The sequence below is a fragment of the Rhagoletis pomonella genome, unplaced genomic scaffold (genome assembly GCF_013731165.1).
Source record: "Rhagoletis pomonella isolate Grant_MI unplaced genomic scaffold, Rhpom_1.0 Rhpom_scaffold_00001, whole genome shotgun sequence".
In the NCBI taxonomy this organism is placed as follows: Eukaryota; Metazoa; Arthropoda; class Insecta; order Diptera; family Tephritidae; genus Rhagoletis; species Rhagoletis pomonella.
Window position 1 is genome coordinate 61,698,056 of NW_023458555.1, and position 19,624 is coordinate 61,717,679.

A 19,624-nucleotide genomic window follows, 5' to 3' on the forward strand; every position below is an offset into this window, starting at 1 on the left:
GTTAAAATATCGATCTTGGTTTCAAGTTGCAATACACTCACACTTTTTTTACTAACACACACGCACGTTTACAACTTGAACGTCGACTTGATATCAATTTTTACTTTCAAGTCGTGTAGCAACTTGAAAGTCAAGTCAAACAGCTGATTGATTTTTTTTCTAAAAATATACATACCTTTGCATATTCCGGTACATTTGCTTGTACCCAAACCTTCGTTTCGGTACACGGTACAAAGCTAAAAGTTTCGGTACTGTACCGGATATTTAGGTACAGGTGGTCACCTTAATAATAACCCTTCACAGCCACCGTGTTTGAGCTCTTTTTCTTACCATTTGGCTCCATCTGCAACCGTTAGTATAAGCCGAAAACAAATAACTGCGCCATTTCAGTTACCATCGGAAATTATTAAATTATCTTTTCTTTTTTTTGTCATAAAAGTTACATATAGGCTTAGTTCCAATTTACATTAATGCAAAGCATCAACCTCTTTTATTTCTAGCTATAATGGATGCAAATTTACAATTTGTGCAACTAAGTTCAAATTCGGCATTTGAACGTGGTTGTGCATATTGGACTTTTTCATCAGTTATAGTTCGGAAATAAAAGAGGCTGATGCTTTGCATTAATGCAACTTGGAGCTCAGCCATACATATAAAAATGTTTTCTGTGTTGAGCTCCTGATTATATTATAGATGAAAAGAGATTTTGTGCATGGAAATTTTCGGTTAAATATTTATGGTTTGTATTGATATGACTGCAAAAGCACGTAAAACTCATTCCACTAACAATGTCTTTTCATTTAAAATTTCAATTTCTTTGTGCTTTACGATATCGTCGTTCTTGGAAATGGACGATTTATGGCGCAGGTCTGAGCCATTTGTCCCACTTATACAGCAGCAGCACCCCTCGTCGAGTCTCAGTGGCATCCCAAGCGTATGTCCCTGCATCGCCGCAGCTCATGCACACCAACACCAGCAACAGCAACACCATCAACACTATCACCACCAACACAGTGGGTCTCTCGGTGGATCTCAGCAGCTCTATGGAGTTGGAACAGGAGGAAGACTTGGAGGAGGAGGAGGAATTAGTCGAGGAGGAAGCGGATTCGGACTTGACCGCATCTACCACCAATCGGGAGAGTATGGTATCAGCGGCGTCGGGCCCTGCCCATCATCAGCAGCTTCGGTCACAGGAGTTCCAATCGGAAACTGTCATCCCAGTCCATTATAGCAGTACCAATTATTCGATGTCTAAACAGTGTTTGCTTAATAATAATAACTCAACCGAAACTGAAACGGACAATATCATCTACACAGACATAAATGACATTGGACATTACAAATATCCAGACTTTATTAGTACACCTAAAACCGAAAACAAAATATCAAACTCCGAAAACTTGAATCTGAATGATCGTAACGACATCTACGCTACCGTAAATCGAAAAACCAAATCTAAAACGCGAGAAAAACACTTTAGCGATGAATTCATTGACGAATCGATACTCCAGTATACACGAGCCAAACAAATGGGAATTACGGATGTGCAACAGCTCAATGGTCAAATCGAATCTGGCCGTGGGTTTTCAAGTGTTAATTATCAGTATCACAATGACTTGAATCATCCTTCAGATTCGTCGTCATCATATTTCGGAACAGGGTTTGGTACTAAGCGCTACGCTATGGCAGAGCGTGCTAAACTTACTCATTCCGAAAACTTTTTGACACCCTCAATAGACTCTCAGAGCTTTGTATCGGGCATGGATGGTGGGACAGCTCGGCGTGACACGCACTCACTGCCACGTAACTCCGAATTGTCCGGTGTAGATTCTGTTGATTCGTATGACAGTCACTATATTACCCATCATGCACACTCGATTGCCAATTTGCGTTCTGGCACAAATATTCCCAACAGTTATTTGACCGTCAATGATAGAAAACCGATCAGTACCGCTGAAGAATGCAGCGTCGCTGGATCGCCCTTGAATCGTTTTAAGACTTCTTCGGAAAAACTTGAGTTCGAAATATCGTCAGGCGACCTGTATTCTTCCAGACAGTATAATAAGGAGGAATATGAAGAGGAGAACATTTATGACCAAGTGGAGAAGGAGTCCTGGTTGAAGAGCAGCTCTTGCAAAGATTTGTACGACTTTTCTTCGTTTTATGAAAGCGAAAAGCCGAAGCCAATGACTGCTTTCGACAAAGAGTTTCTCTCGTTTAATCGTATTGATTCTCCCGTTACACGTTACGATGATTCGAGACATTCCATGTATATAACCAAAAACCATTCAATTGATGCCACACAAGACATTTCCCCATTACCCAATTTGAAGGTGTATTCCTCTAGTTACCCTGGGAGTACATACAATACTCAAGATCACCAGAACAAGCGTGGATATGGACATCACGTTGACTATGCCGGCTCACAAGACGACATCTCACAGGATAGTTACGAATTACTAGAAAAGTATGACATTGACTTTTTCAGTGGTCGCCGTCGTTCAGATGACCATATCCGCTCTTGTTCGCTGGACTCGGGCAACTATATACCAAGTGACGATGAGTCGGTCTCGGAGCAGCATAAATATCGTTCGGCAATGGATGTTAAGTGCAAATCCGCAGTCGATATTATGAACGAAATTTGGGATTCAGAAGATCCCCGTTACTTACCTCGAGAGAAGTTATGTGTTAAGTCGGACGGTAGCTTCTATAAGAAAGTTAAAGAAGCTCTTTCCCGCACTTCCAGCCAAGAGAGTCGCAGTGAAGTGTTCGAGACGAAAATTTCGCGAAGTTCGGATTCAAGCAAAAAATCTCGTGACAGTTTGTACCACACTGATAGCAAAAAGTCACGTGAAACAACCAAGAGTAAAACTTCAGTAGCATCTAGCCAAGATTCAAAAGAATCTCTAGTTGGGGACTGTTTCGGTCGCAACTATGAAATGCCAACCACAACTGGAAAGAAATTGAAGAATTTGAATAAAAAAGAACAATATGAGAAATACCAACAGTCCAGTCAAGAATCAAAGAGTGACTATTACGATGCCGTAGAGGGCGTTGATACCGATAGTCTTTGTGGTAGACCTAAGGTAAAAAGCCATGATTGTTTGCTGTCCGATACGCATAGCTCAACTGCCAATAGCTCATTCTACGACAGCCGTGACACATATTCAACATTTCCGAGTAATAAGTCGCATAAAACATCTAAGGTTCACTCGATCAGCCTCCAAAATGTTGAAATTGAAAGAAATGCTAAGTCATTTGGAGGTAAATCGCCGGATGGAGTTTCAACACCGGCTCTGGGTAAAAAATGCGAAGAGAAAGAAATTCAAACTAATGACTCCATCGATCAAACAGCGCCAATTAAAAAAGGGGACTCACAGTCGTCTAAAATTTCGACTTTTCGACGTCGTTCGGATAGTGAGAACATATTCAGTTTTGACCAGGACCGCATTGAATGCATTCAAAACTACACAAAACAGTGGGAAGTCCAAAGCAAAGAGGAGAAGCCCAAGCAAAGTCCCGAATATCCCTTAACACCTGAACTAATCTCAGAATTCGAAAAACAACAAGCGCGTGCCGCTAAGCAAAAAGTAACGCGGAAGGAAGAATTAATGGCTAAAACTCATTTTGAAGAGTACAATCCTGTTATGGCACCTCTAAACTATGCACATGCTACAGTGGAGCGAACTAAAAGTGATCCAAATTCTTTGGCTAACCGCGCTCGTCTAGGCAGCAATTCACGACGCCATGTTTTAATGCATCAGAAGTCCATAGATTTAACCCCAGCCGATTCAAGTGATGAAGATTATATTTACAAGCAAATACCGAGCGCTCCGCCACTGTGTAAGGCCCATGGTAACTTTGAGATCCCAAAGTTTTTCGATGTGGCATCAGTTCCTGTGGACATACCGAAAGCTGGATTCGAGCTACCAAAGAGTTTCTTTAGAGAATATGACAGACGGTTTCCCAAGGTGCTCAAAGATGATATACCATATGTTTTACATAAGCGTCATGTAATGAATGGCACAGCCCCTTCACTTGGTGAGAAAAAGCATGGCAAGCCGAAGTCGCCTAAGTCTCCAAAATCGCCAAAATCTCCGAAATCACCCAAGGCAGAGGCTGTTAAAGCCACCGCAACTCCAGTAAGTCAGGCTGCTGATTTTTTGCCAGATATACTAGATAGCTTATTGCCAGCAGAAACGAAAGAATTTCTTTTTACTCAAAATATTGATCTTTCTAAAGTTGACCCCATAACTTTAGAAGTGGATAAATCCATACCCACTATTGAACTGTCTTCACCCAAGCGTGATATTACAAAGCAAATGGATCCCTCACTGCTAGAAAAACTAAATAAGAAACTTAGTCAAATAGAAAGCGATTCCGCGACCTCATCCCGCACAGAAAGTATCCAGCAACAGAAAAATAAACTTGAACAAAAGCAAATAGAACTCATTCAGAGTATTCGTAAAGAGCTACAAGCCAATACGAGGAAGGTGGTAAAGCCGCGTGTGATACCTAAGACAAAAATTTCAAATAAACCCAAGAAAGCTAAAACTCGAATAACATCATTTTCCTCCGATGATGAAAGTCTCGATTCTGATGATGTTTTTGGTTCGGCAGAAGCTATACCTGCTCGTCTTGAGTTTTCGCCGCCCCAATCCCGAAAAGAAATTGAACCCATATTGCGCATAGAACAAAGCCGTTTGATATCAGCCGCCTGGGGTCGTGGACAGACGATGAGCTCCACGGAAATTGAGGGATCCCCGCCGCAATGCAGGCGACTTGCTGAACTGGAAAGTCGCTATCATACACAAAAACTTGATCCACAATATGCTAATACGTCAGAGTTAAGGCGAATTTCAGAGCGATCGATTTCTATTCCGTCCTCGGAAGACGAGCCACCACTACATGTCCCTACACGACGCATGGATGAATGCACAAACGATTATCAACGCAACGAAAATATTCCGTCGCCCATATTAGAACACGCAGAGTTTTTCCGAAGCAACGACGATATTTACGAAACATGTCAAGAGGTAAAAACAACTGAATCTGATATAGGTTATACTTTGAAGAAGAAACCATCGCCACGAACTGAAGTGCCGAAATCGAAAGCTAAGTTTATCGAAGATATTATAGACTCTTCGATAGTAATACGCTCCAAAGGTCATGCTCCGATACTGTTTGCGCATGCTCGCCTCAACTTGTCTGAAGGTTCGGTTTCTCTTCAACGACAAAAAGCGACTCAAGAGTCACCAACTACTGAGCGGCGTACTAAGAGCCTAGATACTCCAGTCATATCATTACACCGACTACCACCCATGAATGCATTTTCATCCAAAGACGATACCGTTGGGTTCGAAGAGGAAGCCGAAATTCTGGAGGAGAAATCAATTCAACGACAGTCTGGAGGGCAGCAAGACGATGACACTGCCGATAGTGTACACTCATGTGCCGGTTCCATACCTACTCAGACAAGCTATCACACAGCCGGAAAGGACTCTTTGTTCAACACCGCGACAATTGATGATGAAGAGTTGCAGCTGCTAGATCAGCTGAGGTATATTGAGAAAATTGCATTGCAAGGTGTTAAGATTAAAGCTAAGAAAAAGTCCAAGATGAAACTAAAAAGCGGAGAGCATCTAATTTTGGATATACCAAAGTATCGTTTTACTGATTGGTCACCGTATAGTTCAGCTAATAGCTCACGAAAGACTTCACCAGGAGTTTCGCGTGCCAGTAGTATAGAAAGTACTGGAAAAGGAAAATTGAAGATGGGACCAAAATCGCCAGATGGTATCAAAATAAAGTCGGCGACTTCGCGAAGTCGCCCAGAATCACGACGCACTAGTGTTGACGATATTAAGACGAAAGACGGTAAAAGCAAGAAATCAAGCCCTAAAGAGCGCCCACGTTCAATTGAAGCTCGCCGTTTAAGTAAGGACAAAAGTAAGTCTCAGGAGGAAACCGAGGCGGATATAGCTAAACGAAAGGAACGTCAACAAAAATTATACGAGTCGGCTATGAAGCAGACCATAACCATGCTTAGTCCTGTTAAAGATTCATTGCCGCCATTCCCTGCTCCCGAGGATAAGATCTCGGTAAAGACTGATGGGGATAAAATTATAATAGAAACCGAGTTTAAGAGCAAAGCCGAAGACCATGTTTTAATAGCAAAATCGCCGCGAAAACTGGACACTTCCTTGGTGAAATTTAGTCGTAGCTTCGACGAGGGCCGTAGTCCAGATAAGTTAGATAAAGCAAATCGCAGTTTTGAAGATCGCAATAAATCTTTTGAAGAATCGGAAAAATCAGACGTACCAGAGGACATGGTGATTAAATCACCTAAGAAAATTGCTAAAAGCCAGGAAATCAAACAAAAAATTGAAGGAAGTGTTGTGCATAAAAAAATTGATGGAAAGTCTAGCAGCTTGGAGAAACCTGCTGAGCATCATTACCTTGGAACAGATATTAAAGCAAAGAGCCTTGACGACAAGAAGCCATCTCCGACCGTGGAAGCAAAGAAAGCCGATGAGAAATTTACCATTCGAAGTGCTATTGGGGATCGACGTATGTTCGCCCATCAATACAATTTTCACGAAGATATAGATATGCAGGCAGTTATTTCAGAAAGACGATCGTTAGAGATTCTGAAAAGATCTTTGCCGTCGGAAGACACCAAAGAGAGTGATGGTACATACAGCCGTAAACCGTCAACAGCAGAGAGCTTAGATTCGTTTGTATCAGCCGATGATAGCCATTCACCAGCTAGCAAATCTCCGGTTCCGCCAGATGTTTATCCGCATCGCGTGCCAACCATTGAATGTGAGGAGCCATCCATTGAAGAAGACGACAACTCTGGAGAATGTCGTCATTTGAAGGTGTCACATCAAGATACCAACCGATTAAGTTTGGATCGCAGTCGTAGTGATGAAACAGGCTCTTGGATAACTGTGGAGTGTGATGAATTTGTTGGTTCTGATACTTCTGATAATGAACCTCGCACTCTAGAACCAGACCGTAATATACTAGAGACACAAGCTACTTTGGAAGACGCTGTACCATTAGAATACTCTAATTGTGCCACACCGACATCTGATTTAAATATTTTGGTCACGCCACCAAGCACTAGTCCTATGGCGGAAAAGTCGGTTTTGGAAACATTTGAAAATCAAACCGAAAAATCCGATAGCAAAAAGAAACCCAGTTTGGACAAACAAAGTGACAAATCAAAAAGTTCTGATTCGTGGACTAGTGGGGAAAAAGATGTTAGCCCTCACCGAGGCGAGCATACACATGATTGGAGTTTATCCGTCAGTGGCGGAAAGGAGAAGAGTTCTATGGACGAAGAGTCGAGTGTTAGTTGCTCAATCGCTAGACCGTTGGGAATTTCCCAAGATTTTGGAGATGTTGAAGAGAAGAAATGTTTAGAGCTTAAACAGCGAATGCTTAAATTAGATGTTGGAAATGGGGCTGAAACCGAAGGACTTACAACTCCGAAAACTAAAGCTCCAGGTTCAGATGAAACAACGTCTACCAATGAACCGAAAGTCATTGTAAAGAAACCGACAACTCCAACCTTAGAGAAACAAAGTCCAATAGATCTAGGCATTAGCACTGAAAGTTTTCTAGATCCTATTGATGAAAAGCTAACAAAGCTCCTACAACGAAATGAAGACAGTGAATCTAGTTCAGGTACGTCGAAAAAGCAGCCAAAGATTGAGAAGCCTGCGCGTGCCAACGCTGGCAAGAAGTTAGCGGTAGTAAAAAGTGATGGAACTGATAAGCCGGGAAAATCAGGCAGCAGCTCACAAGAATCAAAATCTAGTTTTGACTCGAAGGGATCGCTTAGTGTTGAGTCCCGTGGGTCCTTTGAGACCGAAAGTAGCTCGGGTTCAATGGGTGCAGCACAGCGCAGAGGTGAATTGCAACAGAAAGAACAACAAACAACATGGAAACCGTTCCCCATAGAAAGTTCGGGAAGTTCTAGTACAGATGATCCTTGGCATCACGTTGAAACTGATGGATATGAACGATACGATGCCAATAATCCATTACGTGATTCTTCCGACAGTGACTTGAAGGAGGTATCACCAGATGATCAAAAAGAAAGTGATACAAGCTTTCAGGATGAGCTAAACGACTTTCCGACTACATTTGGTTATCCTGCTATGACCAGTTCATTGAGTGGCATCGGCGTAAACCCTACAGATATTATTGGTTATAGCACTGGTTTTACTCTTGGGCGTACTCTGTCTCGAATATCAGAACGTAGTACAGCGTCTGAGAAATCTAGTATGGAAGATGACGTCAGCAAAGCTTCTACACACTCAGTAAGCATGCGGGACGAATCTGTAGGTTCGACCGATCATCAACCAAGTCTCAGTTCGGACTCTAGAAGCAATACAAATTTGGCGTATATATCAGATGCAGACCGACGGACTTCGGCCGAAATGCCGGATATTCCATGTGACTCAGCCACTGGAGATCGACTTTCCAGCATTGGTAGCTTTAATGAACCAAAGTCTCCGATTGTAGTTACTGGGCGGTTTTCAGTCACCCAGGTTGAAGAGCAACAGGCCGATGATGTTGATAGGCATACTCTTATGTGTCTTTCAAATGCAGGTAGCCAAGATTCAGAGGATTGGCCTCTTCCAGAAATTCCTTTCGACTACGTGCCAGTGAAACCTGTAGAATCCATCTACCAAATGCCTGATTTAGACAAGCCTGTGCCGAAAACATTTTGCTGGAAAGCCAGTAAATCTTTTCAGTCGCAAGATTCACAAGAATGGCCTTCTCCGCCGGCTAGTGCCATTGAGGCGCCATTAATAGTGGGAGATATAGAAACGTATTATGCTACTGAAGCTCAAAGTGCGGATCAAGTGATGGTAGAATCCTTTACAGCAACAGATAAAACCGATGATGATGCTCAATCTCAGGCCGATGATAGGCTCTCTAATGAAGACTTTCCAATTACACCTCCAGATATCGCGAAAATCTTACCCTATGAAGATACTGCATATTTAATATCAGCAGCATTTGAAAATAAAGATTTTGAAAATGAAGATGCCCAACATGATACCCCAACATGTTTAAGTTCAACCTTGAGTGCTGCCTCATGTCTTTCGTCCTCATTTACTGTTACTTGCTCGTCCTCGCCGAAATCCACCCAAATTTCCCCTCTTCGCAAGGATTCCAGCCCAGATTTAGTGATCATTTCACAACCTACACGTTCACCAACAATCCGTAGTCCAATTTCTGAAGATGAGGTATTCTCTAGTGACGATGTCTTCATGCCTGGCACCGTGAAGATCCAACTGTCTTCCGATGGAAGTCGTACAACGGAATACTTGAGAAAGTTGTCCAGAGGCTCAAATAATTCGGATACCTCTATTGATGATATTTTGTCAGCATCTGGAACATTTATGGAAGATCAGACTACAGTGCTTCGAAATTATGAAAGTCGTCTCAGTTCAGGTTCCTGTAAGAAATGCAGTCATTCTAGCCATTCTGAAGAGGATACAAGCTCCATTGGGACAGATTTGGATGGCACAGTGCGCATGGGTTTACAACAAAAGAAATGCACGCATAGTTCCCATTCAGAAGACACATCGATAGGACTAAGTATTTCTGAATGGTCCACTGGCACCAACACCGTACGACAGTACGCGAATCTCTCTGGTTCAGATAGTCTTTCAGCAGTGTCAACGCAATCCTGTGCGAAAAGTGAGAAGTCGAATCACACTAAGTCCAGTATGAGTTCTATAAATAAATCAGCAGAGAGCTTGAATGAACAAAGTGGAAGTTTTTCAAAAGGACTATCAGGTGATAATGGTTCATCCGATGGTCTGCGGTATGACATACTGTCCAATTCTGAGACCGAAAAAATGTCTGAAGCTACGTCGGCGACAAAAAGTGATGATACGACACTAACTCTAACGGAAATGGCGCATACGATAACTGAGTGGTCTACATCTAGTAGTCGCACTTTGGTCGGAGCTCAATCTGGCGAAACTTCCAAGGATCCAAGAGGCAGTAGACGGGGCAGTTATATAGACTACGTTCCACTTAAACAGTCCCGAATGACAGCGAAAAAGTCTCCCAGCGAGGAGTTGAGAACTGTTATTCCACAAGTGCATCGAAGAAGTGCTAGTAATGGCAATAATGGTCGTGCTAGTACAGAAGAAGCAGGTCAAAAAGTTTCGCCTCCTAAATTAGGCGATAATGGAAGACAAAACTCGCTTTCCCGATTGATAAGATTGGAGGACAAAGAAGGCGTTACAGAGAACACGAGCGCTGCACGAAAACGTCGTTCATTGGAAATGATGTCAAAGCTGTACCAAAGTCAAGAGATTTCATCAGAGAGCGAATCTCCGTTCGTGGAGCGTCTGTACTCGCCAAGCGAAAAATTAACGGAACGCTACCAAAGTCAAGAATTCGTTCCATTACATGTATCCATAGCGCAAGCTCAACAACCAAATCTTCAAACAGCATCTGCAAAGCCCAGAGCCCCGCAACCCCCCACAAAACCAAAACCCCAAGTAACACGTCCGCTTATGCAAGCCTTATTGAGACACATGAAAGCCGTTAGTAAGGTAGAGGAAACCTCCGCTTCTGCTTCAGCTTCTGAAGCATCGACATCATCTCAGGCGAGTGTATCCACAAAGACTGCACCCCCACCTGTGACTAATATACCACCGACCACACCGCCAAACGACTTACCACGAGCCCATTCCGCTGGCCAACTGCCAGGGAAAGCGCTCGCTAAGCATCATAGCTATGATGATAAAACCTTGTCGAAATCACAAATACGAGAATATAAAACAAATAAACTGCGCCAATCGAACTCCTTTCACGAGCACATGCTCTCGAAGTCGCAGCAGTCTTCGCAGGAATCGATGCCACCACGCATCGATGAAGAGTCCTCGCAGGGGGGAGAAGGTAATGGAGTTTCGTCAGCCACGACATCAGCAACCATTTATAGTGAGAATACAACAAGTACGGAAACGTCATCGCCAATGTTACCGCAACGTGCCGAAAAGCTCGTTAAATGCTCGCCGTATTATTCAAGTAGCCTAAGCTCTGAATCACCACCAAACCAACTGATACAAAAGCCACCACGAAAATGTTCAATAACCCGGAACACCATAATTAAAAGTCCACCAAGCGGCAATGACACTGACAGCTCAATGGATATACGCACACAAGATCTAAAGTTACGTAACAAGGGATATCGTCGAAAGCGGCAGGTGCCTGCCAAACGAGTGCGCTCGACAGAACGAGCCTTAGCGGAACAGGAAAGCTCAGAATGTTCGGAAGGTTATTTGCCAGAAATCGATTCGGGCAGCTCAGAACCCTCCTATCGACTGGAGGATCAGTATTTAGAATTCGACGAAGAACTAGAACACGAACAAGAAACAGATGAGTATGACGAGTATCCGCAGTATTCTGGAGCCGCGTATGCAGCATCCAGTAAGTTCGAAAGTCTGGACATGACAGATAACGTAGATGAAATGGGCTTTCCGCGGTACGATCGTCTTAGTCATATTACCAATCCGATGTATCAGCCCCAATTAATGCAATCAATTTCAAGTCAAAACATGGCTTATAAACCGGCGCCAGCTAATCACCCAATGCCACCACCTAATGGCCAGCCAGTAAAACCAGCACGCACCAAAAAACGTCAGCTAAAACGAGAGGAATCAACCACCAGTGAATTCACCGGAGAAACATCGACATCTGCAGCCCTAGCATCAGAGCAATATCACATGCAACCATATGCTACTCCAGATGAGAGTGAACTTGAGAGCAAGGCTGGACTATCCGACGATTTAGCAAATTCAAGTGAGGAAAGAAGTGGATTTGTACAGGCCACTGGCACGATAAGACGTACCACTATAAGCGAGTTGCCATATCCGGATTTCCTCTCAGATTATGAAAACGAACCGATTGAGTATGAACGCTATGCATGTGGTTTGGATATACGAGTTGATCCACCGCCCAAGTTTGATGACTCGGATAATTTAAGCGAACGCAAATAGAGCAAACATTCAAAGGTATGAAATAAGTTTCAGAAAAAAGAGAACCGTAACAATAAAAAGATTTAACAATCGTGTAGAGGCAAACATAGTAGAAAACAATCTGTAGGATGCATAATCAAAAGTTATTGGTGGGAGGAAAAACGAAAGGGGAATGTTTAAACTTTAAAGTCGACCCTGAGCTTATGTATTTACAAAATATTGACTAAAACTCTCCGAATCATCTTATATTCAATTGAGACTGATTTATGGTGTGAACTGCTGCAGCCAATTTGCTTTCGACAAATCCCCATAAAATTTATAAAAATTAAAAAAAATTTTAAAAATTATCTACGTAACTATTAAAAATAAAAACCATTTTAATGAAAATCCTAATTTTCCTGATTTTAAAATGACTAAATTTATTAAAATTATTACGTATCGCACATTAGACGTTTTGACATGTTGACGTTTTTCAAAAACGGCAGTAACTTCAGATAGACCGTTAAATCAAAAATGTCTGTTGTAAGTGAAGGTTGAGATCATCTAAATGTAATGGTAATAGCAACAAATTTAATCGTATTAAAAATGTTAAATTTTAAAGCACTATTTACTCATCGAATAATTATAAATCAAAGAAGCAAAAATTGCGAAACTAAAAAACTAAAAACCTAGCAGAATGTGCATACAAATATAGAGAAACTTAATAACACACATATTTGAACAGCATTGCAATAAATGTGCCAATAATCTTACAATTATCTACGAGCGAGCGATATTACTTTGGATTCAATAATCGCTCTTATTCTGATTGTCGGTACGTCAATCGTTTATCGAAAATCGGGAAAAAATTGCATTCTCATAGTCGCTATGTATTTATTATCCAACCACACATCACATAACAAACGGATATTTCTTTTGTAGTTTTATTATTGAAAAGGATTGAAAAGATGTTGGAATACATGTATTAAATTTTTTCTCAAAGCAACTACGAATTTCTGTATACTTCATCTAATCGGTGACGAATATTTATAGCTCTTTATGAAATGACATTTTATTAAAATTTAACTTCAGATAAGATAAGATACAAAAATAGAGTTGTACTTCTAGTTTTCCTACGATACCACCATGTACTCGATGCTTGTACTCATTAAATTTATCGAAGGGAATTGTCGATGCTACTCAAGGTATCGGTAGAAAATACTAGATTCTACTTGTACTCAAACCAAGGAATATCAAACAGAAAGTAGCATTAGAGCAAAAACCACATTTACATGTATTTTGTTTTGCTTCTGGTATCTCTAAAGTGTAAAAAACTGTTCTATTTTTTGTTTATCAAAGTGTGCCATGTAAAAAACAAAAAAAATAAAAAATTTAAATTAAAAATTAAATTTAAAAAAAAGTTGTTGAGACTTTCTTTCATTTGCAAGGCCCAGTAATCAGCGTTTGTGCTGCTGAGTTAAGTGTACGTTCCAAAAGTTGCTTTTCAATCGCTTGTTTTTTATGGGAAAAGGTTTCACATGCAAAGAGATTTTGACAATTTATAGTTTTTGTGAGAATAAATTTAAAATATTTTACATTTTAGAGACCAAATAATTAACAAAAAAAATCTAATCAGCTGCTCTACTGATACTACCTGTTCAATGTACCTTGACTCAAACGAAAAATTTTAGTTCAACGACCGTTTATAATATAAAACAATTAAGAAAGTCTAAGTTCGGGCGGAGCCGAACATTAAATACCCGGTGCAAGTATTAAATATATGTTTTCCACCTTTCCGAAAGCTACCGCTAGATGGTAAGCCGTGGTGTATCAATTTTGAGTAAATTAGCGTCCTTAAATTTCGAAATATCGCAGTTTCAAGCATTTCTGAAATTTACCGTTATGTGAAAATCGGCCGTAATTTTAGTCCAATATCAATAATTTTCGACGTTTTGCTTTTATGTGGCAAGCAAAATAAAAGTACCGAGTTTGGTACAAATTGGTAGAACGGTTACCGATATACATATATGTGATCATAAGTGGTCGGTGCCACGCCCATTTTCCAAAATTGTACCATAAACGTATTTCTTGGTAACGAATTGTTGCAAGCATAAATTTTGAATAAATTAGCTTTAATATTTACTGATTTATCGAAGATTTTGTATTTCTCCAAATTACCGTTATATGGGATGTGGGCGTGGTTATTGTCCGATTTTAAAAATTTTCGGCCATTTGGTATGTTGTACGAAGGCCAACAACTGTGCCAAGTTTGGAAGAAATTGGTGTAGCGGTTCCTAAGATATATACATGTAACCACAAGTGGGCGTGGCTACGCCCATTTTCCAAAAATTTATAATATTCTTATTTTTCGTCTGAAAATTATTGTAAATAACAATTTTGAGTGAATAATCTTCAGTAGTTCCTAAAATATCGCAGTTTTCGTATTTCTGGAAATTACCGTTATATGGGAAGTGGGCGTGGTTACAGTCCGGACAATAACCACGCCCGTATCTTATATAACGGTAATTTAGAGAAATACAAAATCTTCTATAAATGAGTAAATATTAGAGCTAATTTATTCAAAATTGATGCTTACAACAATTCTTAACCAAGAAATATGTCTATGATAAAATTTTGGAAAATGGGCGTGGCACCGCCCACTTATGATCACATATATGTATCTGGGTAACCGTTCTACCAATTTGTACCAAACTGGGTATGGTTATTGTGCTTGCAACATAGAAGCAAAGCGTTGAAAATTATTGAAATCGGACTAAAATTGAGGCCGAGGTAACATAAAATAATTTCAGGAGCAGGTAATAATGTACCTTTGTACTATTTAGCATGTCATTGGTCGATAACAAGAGCAACTTAAATTTAAATCTATTAAATACATTCTAGCGTGTCTCAGTCCTTTGCCCACAAAAGCGGCTATAACTTTTTTCTATTCGAAACAGTAAGAGTGGCACCTTTCTGAAATCCTTATTAAATGAGCAACTTTTTATGTAATGTCAAGTTATAGCTCAGTACAATTTTTTCACCAGAGATAGTCAAAGTTGGGGAAGAAAATATCAAAAAGTTAAAAAATCCCAAAATAGTACTAATTTTATGATGGTTCCTTAATATATTTTAACTAAATTGCATTTGAGTATGGAGAAGCAACTATCTGGAAGTATTTTACAAAAAAATCTACTCAGTATAGCCTGGTTTGTAGATGCAGTTAAAGAAAATACATGAAAAGGCACGTTTCTTTTTAATAAAAAAAATGTAAATATTTCAAAAACGGTGACACTTTTACCTGAAAATTTTGTGTTTATCAAGGAGATTAATTTCGAAAATGTGTATTAAGAGCGAATTCGCATAGTTTATCCAGATATGAAAACCATATCCGAACAAAACCACTTAAAATTGGATGTGTTTGTAAATGATGGAATGAATAAAGACTTGTTGAGGCTTTGATACTATTGGTCATATGTATGCACATTAGGGTGGTCCAAAATTGCATGTGAAAAAGTAAAGTCGGAATTTTTATGCTCTCACCCCCTAGGACTGTTCTATGCCAAAAAAATATACCCTTAATTTTTTATTTTGAAATCAAAAAATATTTAGAGGTCGCTCAAAGCGCCCAAAGCTTTCCATGTATTTTATATGGGGAAAAAACAACTTTTCATAGAAATGGTATGGAACAGTAAAAAATCAATATTTTTCTACCAGAAAACTCTGTTTATCTGCAGGAGATTCCCAATAATAATACCCATTTGTTTATTTAACCATTTTTTCATTGCAACTCTAATTTATAGGTCCGCGAAAAACCCACAAAAACCCCGAAAATGCAATGGGGCGATCAATAAAAAATCGTTAGTATTAAAAAAATGCGTGTGTAACACCGTACATATGATAGAATGGAAACTTCTTAAAAAAGGTGTGAGTATCAGGTACCTACTAACGAAATTGGATGTGTAAACATATGTTTATGGTTCGGCAAACCATTAGGCGATTGAGTTACATACATAGGTTTGGTTAGAAATCAAGCAATAATTTCATTTCATCTTATTAATTTTCTGATATACATATAATTTATTTATTCATTTTCCGGTAACACCACCTTATATGAATTCGCGCTTCTAGCATCCATAGGACCGGGTTGTAATGCAAGTAATTGTATGTTTAACAAATAAATGAAAATGTTTATAATGCAATCGATATATCGCCATTACCAAGGTACTAAGTAACGTACGCACTTTTGTTTGCAAAATGCATTTATTTAAGTTGAAAGAAGACAAATTCCTTTGTTCGGCATTTATTCTTACTCGCTTTCTATCTTCCAAGTCGAATTCTTATATTCTTATCACGAATTCTTATATTCATGTGGTAGCAAGAGTATAAAAACATAAAATTACCTTCTAAATTAAAAGCATAAGTATCACCAGAGTGCCCAGATTTGGCGATTTTTTTTTTTTGATATTTGCGCGTAAAAATTTAGGAAACCGCCATTGGCGATTTTTGTCGATTTTTTCCAATCAAATACATTTTTCCTATTTAAAAAAATATACAAAACTTAGTTTTCCACGATAATTTTACAGAAGAGGCTAATGAACTGCGTGATAAATTGATTTAAAAAGCATATTAAAAAAACTGTCAAAAATATTTAATCACCCTAATCGAAGAGCTTTTCAAGCGCTTACCTAGTCAATTAAATACTTTTAAAAAAGCTTTAATTTTGTCACCCGAAAAGTGTGTGAATCACAAGAGCGAGAGTTTCAGGGACCTGCCAATTCACTGCCATCTGACTCTGAAGAATTTTGGATAATTACTTACGGAGTGAAAACCGCAACAGGCAATGAAAAGTTTGGAAATATGAGTAAAGTAGCCTTCATATTATGATCCTTGCCACACTCACATGCTTTTGTTGAGCGCGTTTTTCCGTAATTAATTCAACAAAAACTAAGATTCGAAATAGGATGAGGTTGGAAAGCGTTAATTCAAAAGTTCGAATAAAGTGTTATATGAAGGCTAATAGTTTCTGCTGCAACACGTTTCTAATATCAAAAGAATGTTATCAAGATTGAATAGCTCAATATATGGCAACAACTGAAATGTAAATGATTCATACACTAAAGGTGATTTTGAAAAAATTTTAGAAATAGCTGTTCTCGCTTTATTTTTTTTTATTTTTAGCGCCGAGTTTTTAAAAGCGGATTGTGCGATTAATCAATTAATATGAGTTATAATAAATTTAATAATTGCGCAGTCCTGTTGCAAAATGTGTTGAAACCAATATTTTTAAAAAGTATGCGCATTTTTAAAGAAAATCGTTTGTACATCACTAATATATAAGTGATTTGTGTTATTTATTATTACCCTCTGAAAGTACTATATTCGGTTTTGGTTTTAAAACTATTTTATAAAAAGATCTCATTTTTAAAATAAAAGATTTGTTATATTGATTTCATGAATTTTATTTAAAAAAATGGCGATTTTTGGCGATTTTTTTCAGAAATTGGGCTTTTTTTTAAACAATCTGGACACCACCCTGAGTATCACATGTATGCGTAGTCCAATTCACGAAATCATTTCATCGATCTGAGTAAAAACTAAGTGCATAAACTCTATTTCGCGTTAATTGTAATCATGAAATGGTGTTCATTCTTTCAGTTTCTACTCAAACGCATGAAATGATTTCATGAATTGGCCTACGCATAATGGTAGTAAATGACAGAATGAAAGTTGTGAGCAGTCTCATTGTAAAATCTCATTTTTACAATTTCATAGTTTCGGCTTACATTTATAAAATTCAACGAAAGCACGTACCTATTTCGGCTGAGTTATCCATTTTCGTTTATTTAGTGTACAAAATAAACGCAAATTAAATGAGTTTGTACAACATGGCCATTAATGTAGCGATAAGTTGTACAACTCGCCAGAAAATCCAAATTTTTGGATCTTTCATACAACCAAGACATAAATTCATTCAACAGGCCCACAAACGGTGTAATCTAGAGCAAAATAACACCAAGTTGAACCAACGGCCGCTACGTTTATGGCTTTCTTTAAGAAACATCGGGCGAAAATTTCAACTGCTCCTGTAACAATACCGTATATAAGTTGGCCTTACTATCATCCTCACATATCGCACACCGTCTTCAAAAGAGTCACAACTCAAAATTTGGCATTTTTGAAATTATGCGCTAAAAATGTACACAGAACTTTTATTCACCTTTCAGCAAAAGCTGGTGCAAATTTCTGTTATAACTTGTTAAAAAAAAACTAAGGTAAAGTGGCCCTTTCCCATATGATTAGCATGTGCTACGAAATAGTTTTTCGCATTTTCTGACGAACGTATTATTTTGAGTTGTGACTCTTTTGAAGACGGTGTGCGATATATTGCTTGGTAGCGGCAGAGCTGATTGCGCAATGAGTTCGTTCATACATACATATATATGTATGTATACATACATACGTGCATTCAAACATACATATATACATATGTAGGTACTCGTACCCGTCATGCGTCGCTCTATTTCTTTTTTCCCCTTCCCTATACTACCTATATCTTCCTTCTCACTCATGTAACGTTTTCAGTTTTAAAAATTTCACTCTCCATTTTAGCCATACCGCCGCCTAAGAAATTTCACTTCAAAAATGGTTAAATAAACAATTGGGTATTATTATTGAAAGTCTCCTAAAGAGAACCAGAGTTTTCCGATCGAAAAATATTGACTTTCAAGAATTCTATACCATTTCTACGAAAAAATTTATTTTTCCCATATAAAAATACATGGAAAACTTTGATCGCTTTGAGCGACCTCTAAATATTTTTTGATTTCAAAATAAAACAAGTAAGAAAGTTTAAGTTCGGGCGGCGCCGAACATTAAATACCCGGCGCAAGTATTAAATATATGTTTTTCACCTTTCCGAAACCTACCGCTACATGGTAAGCTGGGGCGTATCAATTTTGAGTAAATAAGAGTCCTTAAATTTCGAAATTTTGAAGTTTCAAGCAGTTCTGAAATTTTCCGTTATATGAAAAGCGGCCTCAATTTTAGTCCGATTTCAATAATTTCCAACGCTTTGCTTCTATGTTGCAAGCACAATAACCATACCGAGTTTGGTACAAATTGGTAGAAGGTTACCGAGATACATATATGTGATCATAAGTGAACCCATTTTCCAAAATTTTATCACAAACATATTTCTTGGTTAAGAATTGTTTTAAGCATCAATTTTGAATAAATTAGCTTTAATATTTACTTATTTATCGAAGATTTTGTATTTCTCTAAATTACCGTTATATTAGATGTGGGCGTGGTTATTGTCCGAAAAATTTTCGGCCATTTGGTATCCTGTACCAAGGCCAATAACTGTGCCAAGTTTGGAAGAAATCGGTGCAGCGGTTGCCAAGATATACACATGTAACCATAAGTGGGCGTGGCTACGCCCATTTTCCAAAAATTTATAATATTCTCATTTTTCGTCTAAAACTTATTGTAAATATCAATTTTGAGTGATTAATCTCCAGTAGTTACTAAAATATCGCAGTTTGCGTATTTTTGAAAATTACCGTTATATGGGAAGTGGGCGTGGTTACAGTCCGATTTCGACCATTTTCAATACCAACCTACCT

General features: G+C 38.8%; 1 protein-coding gene across 20 annotated transcripts in view; it reads left to right on the forward strand.

Annotated features, from left to right (window-relative positions):
• LOC118746855 (FERM, ARHGEF and pleckstrin domain-containing protein 2) overlaps window positions 1-19,624 on the forward strand; it is a 491,681-nt gene that overhangs the window by 397,682 nt on the left and 74,375 nt on the right. For 15 of the 20 annotated variants that reach the window (XM_036480813.1, XM_036480822.1, XM_036480830.1 and 12 more), the window contains one exon: window positions 868-13,568. The exons of 4 other annotated variants lie outside the window; for them this stretch is intronic. In XM_036480813.1, coding sequence (XP_036336706.1) covers window positions 868-12,041 — 11,174 coding nt within the window. In that variant the 3' untranslated portion in view covers window positions 12,042-13,568. Of the gene's footprint in view, window positions 1-867; window positions 13,569-19,624 lie in introns of those variants that run through there. One more of the 20 variants, XM_036480937.1, reaches the window with a different exon arrangement.